This window comes from Callithrix jacchus, chromosome 8 (genome assembly GCF_049354715.1).
Source record: "Callithrix jacchus isolate 240 chromosome 8, calJac240_pri, whole genome shotgun sequence".
Taxonomy (NCBI): Eukaryota; Metazoa; Chordata; class Mammalia; order Primates; family Cebidae; genus Callithrix; species Callithrix jacchus.
In genome coordinates this window covers 95,211,770-95,219,570 of record NC_133509.1, presented here as the reverse complement: position 1 = coordinate 95,219,570, position 7,801 = coordinate 95,211,770, and the positions used below count along the sequence as shown (strand labels likewise).

The following is a 7,801-nucleotide window of genomic DNA, read 5'->3' as shown; positions in this document are numbered from 1 at the left end:
TGCTTTTTGGGCAATTGTGACAGAAGAATTGCAAGAAAAAAAAAGAGGAAAGAAACCCATCGTATAGAGATTTTGCCGAATTCAGAAACCTTCAGCCTTTGCTGCTACCTGGATTCCCTTCCCCGCCCCTCCCAAACCCTATGAAGCTGATGTGGAGAAAAAAAGACTTAAAAAGAAACCCTTTAAATGCCCTTGGGAAGATTGGAGCGATTAAAATAAAATAAATCTCTGTGAAGATCTGGACTAATTTTCAAATGTGGTCACCAAAGAATTGGTTATTCACAGAGGCAATTAGGTGCCATCAGGTTACAGATAAACATTAAAAAAAAAAGTTACAATAATGTGTCACCCCCTTAAGATTCTAAAGTGAAATTAGATAAATAAATCTCCATATTGTTGAAACAGAGTAGCTATTTTAAAATGTAGGCATCTTGTTAATTTAAGTAAATGGTAGATGTAGTTCAAAGGCTTTTGCCAAAGCAGGAAGAAAAAATCCTCCATCATTGTTTTGTCTTCTCTTTTTCTACAAGCAATAAACTGTCATTTAAAAATTATTTTGTAAAGAGAAAGTTTAGTTCCTTAGTTACCCTATTTTCTTGACACTGCAGAATGAACATTTTCTTCTGCTTTTAGGTATCATTTGAACTGGTGGGTGGAGTGGGATTTTTAGAACTTCAGATTCTTTTACATCATTTCACTAATTAGTTCCTTCCCATCCCTCTCCGACCTGGAAGCATAAATTTAGAGAAAATTTACCAGTAAACTTCTCCAAACTCGGGTTCTGGACAGCTCCATAGCTAGGGTGGGGTGAGGCTGGGGAACAAGATTAGATGTCAGGTGCTACTTACTCCTTGGCAGGTTAAGGACTAGGGTGAGGCAAGGGAGGTAAGAGTGCAAAATTTAAGGAGGCCCTCAATCTCAGGTGCCTTGCACTTGCTGCACTTGCATAACCTTGACAGTGAGTGGCTTCCTGGCCTCACTCTACTCCTGCCCAGCCCCTTTTTGGCATTCTAGGAACTACCTGGGGCTCTAGGAAACAAAATTAAGTATTGAGGAAGCTCTACTATCAGAGCCTTTCAGGATCCACAGGAGAGCTTTTGCTTGCTTTTGGAAAGAACACCAGTTTTATCACGAAGACTTACCCACTCCTTCCATCTAAAGCTCTTGTGCGAGAGAGTTTTGATTTTCAAGAATTCTCTGGATAAGGGCCACCATACACAATGACAACATTTATAAAGCCCAAATGAGCTAAATCTACTTAAGCGATTTAGAAACCAAATATCAACCCTTACTCATGTCCTGGGCTACCATTGTCTATCTTGCCATTTGGCTGCTTTTTGTCTTCTATGACTTCACTTATTTTTGTTTGGTTTGCACTTTGGCACTTTTGCTTAAAGAAGTTATCAGGCTTCTGATCCAAAGAACATCTTCTAAGGACAGAGAGACAAATGGAAAAGATTCTAATTGGGGGATGGGGACAGTAAAGAGGGAAGTCAGCTCAAGTGATTTAAAGATCAATGTCAAATTTTATAATATGCAATCTGTTTCACTAGAAACAAAATTAGAGACTCTGGCTAGCATTTATTTTCTTAGTGCAAAGATGGTCGATGTTTTTGTGTTAGATATGCATGCATTTGTTCATATGTAGGTGCACACATGCATGCGCACAAGGAAAAATTAAATACCAAAAATATTTTATATTTTAATTGAGGCCATTACCAGGACAATAAAGACCTTGATGACTTCTTCCATGCTTAATTTGGAGATTAGGTTTTTAAAATGCCAGTTATTTCTACAGCCTTGTTTTACCCTCAGTATGTGACATTATTACATCCTTTCCCTCATCTCAGTATCTCTCTTATTTAAAACCATTCGTTTGGTTAAAACCCAATTCTGCAGCAAGAAGATGTTAGTCTAATTATTTACAACCTCTCATATCATATTTTGTCTTATTTTAATAAAAGCTCAATGCTAAATGCAATATATGCTCACTCTAGCATGATCATGGGTGCCTGCTGCTTTTGTATGGGAGGGGGCCTCGAAGGAGATAGAAAGCCTTTTTTGTTGCAGAGCCTGAGTCAGGATAGTTTTGCATTTTCAGAAAATAGGACTCACTTATTGAGTCCCAGAGTTTGGCTTCCTAAATTGTTCCTGAAAGCTGTTGATACTTCATATAAACGAGTGTCAAGTGAACAAGCCATAATTACCTGTGCTGGGGATGCGGGGAGTTGCCTTACAGAGGACACTCACATGTTGCCAATTTCTAGGCTTAAATATATCATGTGTATGCATGCATACATATATATTTGTATGGGTGCGCACATACATACACATACATGTAATTTGATGTGGGAGATGATTATGGACCTATCGTAAGTTGTTTACAACATATACCAGGAAGCACCAAAGAACGCAAAAGATATATAGATAAGACCTTCCGGAGACCATTTACTCAAGAGTCCCTGCATGCATGGTGAAGGTGAAGGGAATGATCTTAATAATAATAATAATAATAAAAGGAATCTGAGAGCAGTTGCCTTAATTAAGAAGGTTGCCCACTAGGTTGTTTTATTGTTTGGCTTCTCCACACAGAACCCGTCAGCACCAGCCTGCATGTTTAGAAACAGCAAGTTCCCCAAGCTACAGAGAAACCTACCATTGGCAGTCTCTTAAATAAGTAAATAAACAGCATATATGTGTTTTGTTAAAAAAACTTTAAAGCAAAAGTTATAAACATATAACAGCGTCCTTTCGACGTGAAATACCCATGGGAGACTCTGGGCAGGCGCTCAGCTTGCAGTTCGGGTTCCGAAGGCGTCTTTGCAGCAAAATCCTTGGGAAAAAGCAAAGCGAGGAGAACGTGGTGCTGGATCAGGCCTCACCGCGGGCTCCTGTGGTCGCGGCGAAGGGCACCAGTGGAGCTAGGCCGGCTGCGGGGAAGTTGGGGGCGGGAAACGGCAACCCGAGCCCGCGGGTCCCTGGTCACCTGGCTTCTCTGGCGCTTGATTTTCAGGTCTCTCACCCTTTCTCTCTCTTTCATTTTGTTTTTCTTGTTTTTACACTGGAATCTCTTTCTGAGCATCCTGGATGGGCAGCTCAGATGTCGCACTCGCTGTCGCTGGACGTGATGGAGATGGCTGAAGTGGCCGCCTTGCTGGACAGACTGGCGGCCGGGCTGGCGGCGACGCCCAGCACCTCTGGCGTGCCCTCGCCCTCCGCCCGTAGTGCCCGCCCGGAACCCTGTGACAGGACCTGCTGCTGCAGTCTACAGGGAAGAAAGGGAACACGGGTCACAGCTCGTAACACAGCCGCCCGTCGCCTGCCCCCACCACCACCTGCGTCCCTCCAGCCCAGCGGCCAGAGGCTTTTCCTTAGACGCGAGCAGTTAAGGCCGGGGATTTCCCGGCAAGGCGGCAGAGGTTGGGCAGGAGTCTGCGGCCGCCTCTCCGAGGGTCCCTACTGTTGCGGCCCAACATCACTCGCGCCCTTTCTCAGCGCCCCAGTACCCAGGTCTTTGGTATACTAGGCTCGCAGAGTCCTTCCCGTTTGTTGTACACCTTTGGGAGATTTACAGGACTCTCAAGAAATAAACGAAGCGTGGGTGACAAGGACAGATAGGTCCCGGGGACATGGGATACCCTTTCTAATGGTGCGTCTGCCTGGGGCGCAAGCCTGAGTCAGTGCTCCCGCGATAGCATTTGATAGGGTCGGCCAGACTTAAAGGCAAAAAGGATTGTAAGGAACATTTGTGCCTGGAGGATGAGGCCGGGCTCTTGGCCAAAATGTTTGGCTAATCGAGATCCACACTCCGGGAAATCAAAAGCCTCGGCCCACCGATTAGTTTGCTGTCTTGAGACAAGGGTGGCAGGGCAAGGGAAGAGGAAACCTCGATTTCCCATTTCCCAAGTGTCCATTGTAACTGTTTTCAAAGCATTAGGGAGGGATACACCTGGGCTTTGAGAATAATAGTTAACATGAAACCGACACATTGCTAATAAGCCAGGCTTCGCTTAATAGTAGGAGCCTGTACCCAGGCTGACAAGAATTAGCTTTGGGTCTTGGAGTCCCTAATTGTTTGTGGGATTTTAATTTTTATTTCTCTTCCCTTCTCCGTCCCAACGAAGCCTTGGTTTGGTGTCTGGGACCAGCTGCTGCAGCTGCCCTAAGGCGCGGAGAACGAGAGAGGGTTGGGAAGCAGAGCCGGGAAAAGGAACTCCCAGCTGGGAGCCTAGAACGCAGTGGGCTCATAACCCAAGACAGACCTCACTCCCAACTCCTGCTGAATTGGAGTCGCCAGGCACTGGGTAAGGGCGCCAGAGGTGCCTCACCCGCCTTGTCCCCGGTGAGCGCAAAGCGCAGAGGCCTCTAAGTACCGACCTGTTCTTGGCTGCAGCTGCTCGGTCCCTTTGTCGGCGGTTTTTGAACCAGTTGCCCACCTGCGTGGGGGTCAGTCCAGTTGCCTGCGCAAGCTCACGCTTTTTGCTGGGGTTAGGGTATGGATCCTGCAGGTACCACTCGCGTAGCAGATGCCGCGTGCGCTCCTTGAAGCAGTGTGTCTTCTGTTCGCCGTCCCAAATGGTGCGCGGCAGCGGGAACTTCTTCCTTACTCGGTACTTGTCCACCGGCCCCAGGGGCCTTCCACGCAGCTTCTCAGCCTCCTGGTAGTGTGCTTCAAGCCACAGCGCCTGCAGCTTGGCGTGCGACTCCTTGGTAAACTTGTGGTTTTCCAGGATATGGTAGAGCTCGCGGTAGTTGCCACCGTGAAAGGCCACGATGGCTCGCGCCCGCAGCACCGACTCATTCTTGTTGAGGGCCTCGCAGGCCGCAGGGGCCACAGGCAGCGACCAGAGGAAGCGACCCAGGCGCTCCACATCGCCGCTCTCCTCCAGGGTCTCGCATACCCCCGCCACTTGCTGGGGGCTGAAATTCAAGATGGGCAGCTGGAACATCGAGGCAGCGCCGGTGGCGGCGGGGGCACTGAGCCCAGAGAGGGACACGCAGCAGATGCCCGCGGCCCTAGCTGAATGCGCCAGGCTCTTTTTGATGAGGCGGATTGGGGCAGCGGTGACACGCGACCCGGTGGCGGCGGTGGGGCAACGGCCGGGAGCGAGCGACCCCGACTGGAGGAGGTGCTGGCTCGGCGGCTTGGGGTTCGGGCTCCGCTCGGCTCAGGCACGCAGGCAGGCGAGCGGGCTCCGCTATTGGGGTGGGCGGATTGGCGGCGCGGGCGCCATGGAGACCCCCTGTCAGTCACCGGCTGGCTCTGCCAATCAAAGCTTCGACCTGCACGCCGGGACCATTTCAGCACCTCCCAGCGCTCGACAGCGCCCGTCGTTAGTCCCTGCACTTTTCCTCAGTATTTTGCAGAGCCTGGAGGTCGAAAAGACGTGCGAGTGGCTGGGAGAAAAACAGAGGCGAGTGCGGCAGCGTTCACTCCTCCTCCTTCCCCCGCCCCGCTCTACCCTTCCCTCCCCTTTTCCCACCGAAGAGTCAGTGATGCTACAGGAATTCAGGAATTCACTTTGGGGCGATATGTTGTCTCGGTCGAGAGGTCTCCAGAGGACAAAGAGCACTCGGCCAAATTGAAATGCTCCGAGAAATTGGAAGTTTAGTTGTAACGAAACAGCAAACCTGGCTGGGGGAGCATGAAGCAGGTGGAGGGGAGAGATCTTCTCATTTTTTCCCCCAGTTCCCAACTCTGCCTGCCTCCCTCTTCCCTTTTCCAGTTGCCAGAGCAGCTGAGTGGGAAGCAAATCCGGAGCAGCAGGAACAGGACCAGGGATCTGTAGAAGAGGTCAGTTTGAACTGTAGCCTCACTCCCTTCAAAGCCCACTAAAATAATGTTAAATGCAAACAAGGACATGCCCACATCTGATAACTCAGATGCAGACCATGAAGTCAAACACTTTGAGAAAAGAGAGGTGGGCTGTAGGGGCCTCTCAAATAAAAGGGGGGAAATATACTTTCTCCCCCTCTCCCAGTTTAGTAGATTTGAACAAATGTGCAGTATAGCCACATCTAGATTGATAAATCATTGGTAGGTCAGGACAGCAACTTAAAAGCTTATTTCCGAGTTCTTTTTAAAAATATCGTCTTAACTCCTTTCCTTGCAGGCTTATTTTGCCCCTACTCTGTGTTAAAACATATAACTCTTGAGTTGGGGATAATAACCCTAACCTTGGTATTTTAGCACAAAAGCAATTCAGTAAAAATACAATACAGAAGGCATCCGCAACAATGCAGGGGCCTAGAAAGCACGTCTTAAGCCGCTGGGCACTGATCCCTCCTACAGAGAGAAAGGGGTGGCTTGGTAGCTCTGACTTTGGGCTGATAGCTTGAATTGGCAACTTTTATTGATTCCCAATTAACAGTCCACATCATACCATTTTCTGAGGCCTGGGTCAGAGAAACCATGATCTCATCTGGGCCTGTGGTAGGAGTTTGTTTAGTTTGAAGAAAATAACTGGCAGGGTGAAAAAAGCCAAGAAAACTGTTTTTGGGAGGCCCATCCCTAGAGAGAAATCAGATGAGAATGTTCACCGCCGAACTGGACTGGACCCGACTGTCTTTTCTTTAGTATCAAGTACAATTTGTATGCGGCTTGTACAGATCTGGTAAATCAGAAGGCAGATAGATAGCACAGATGGTTGGAGGTGTCGGGTCAGATCATGCCACGCCTGAGTGCAGGGCAAAGCTCGTTCTGACGGAAAACCCTGATATTATTTTCACAGATCTTCACAGTTCACTCGAAAAAAATAGCAGAGGGGAAGAAAAAAAGCCCTGAAACCATTTACATCATTGCTGTGAGGTTGCCAGCCGCCTCAACGGAGAGGCTTTCTTTTCTAAGAGCTCATTTTCTTGAAATACGACAGGGCAGGGCAAAATAAAGAGGGCGATGAAGATAATGACAAAGCATAAACCTTCTTTCCCTTCGAGAGACTTCCAAATCAGCCGGAAGGACAACTTTTTAGAAATAAACATCGCATACAAGGGCCCCGAACACTCAGGCGGAGGAGAATCCGCGGTGCAGAAAATGAGGGCCTCGGGGGCAAGGCAGGGAAGAAGCTTGACCCGGGAGGGCTGCGATCCCGGAGCTTCTGGCCAGGGAAGGAAAAAAATCCCCTTGCTTCAGTTTGCAGAGGTTTATTTTCCCTTTCGGGATGGTTCCTCTGTCGGCCATCGCTCTCGAAATTGCTTTGCGTTCACCCTTAGTGCTCAGAAGAGGCGGTGGGGTCCGCGGAGACTTTACAGCCCCCGAGAGCCGAGAGCCATCCCCAATCCCAGCGCCTAGATGCTGAGGTGGGAGAGGTTGTCCATGCCCCAGCAGACCCACACATCCCCCTCGCTTTCTCGCTGACAGTTTGAAAGGGCACATTCGGGGAGAGCTGGTTTCTTACCCTTAATCTTTGTGAGCGAGTTGACAGCCTAGGAGCCCCATCCAGGAAATGGGAATGTTTATCATATGACCCATTTCTTGGGTAATAGTTATGCAAATAATTAGATGAGCACTTTGGCTTTTGCGTGTCTGAAGCTCGCAGGCAACTGGAACTGAAGTCTGAGTTGGCCACACGGGAGCTGCCAGAGAAGGGTGCGGGCTGCGTGCGGCAGAATCCTAGCGGCGTCTGGTCGCTCGGTAAGAAGGGACTGAGAAGCGCCTGGAGGTCGGGGTCTACTACCAGGAGATCCATCTTCGCCATCGCAAGGGATTTGACTTAATTTTATTAACCCAAAGGAAATAGACTGAGCCAGGGCAGCTTAGAATCACTTATTTGTTCACCGGCTTCACAAGGGGAAGGAACAA

The 7,801-nt window shown here is 48.8% G+C and overlaps 1 protein-coding gene across 1 annotated transcript; it reads right to left on the bottom strand.

The window, feature by feature from the left end:
- Nucleotides 1-2,538: 2,538 nt before the first annotated feature.
- On the bottom strand, nucleotides 2,539-5,203 carry SIX6 (SIX homeobox 6). The gene is made up of 2 exons (XM_002807239.6): nucleotides 4,378-5,203; nucleotides 2,539-3,265 (listed from the first exon to the last, which is right to left on the bottom strand). The coding sequence occupies exons 1-2, from the start codon at nucleotides 4,947-4,949 to the stop codon at nucleotides 3,097-3,099; spliced, it is 741 nt and encodes a 246-aa protein (XP_002807285.2). The 5' UTR covers nucleotides 4,950-5,203; the 3' UTR covers nucleotides 2,539-3,096.
- Nucleotides 5,204-7,801: the final 2,598 nt, after the last annotated feature.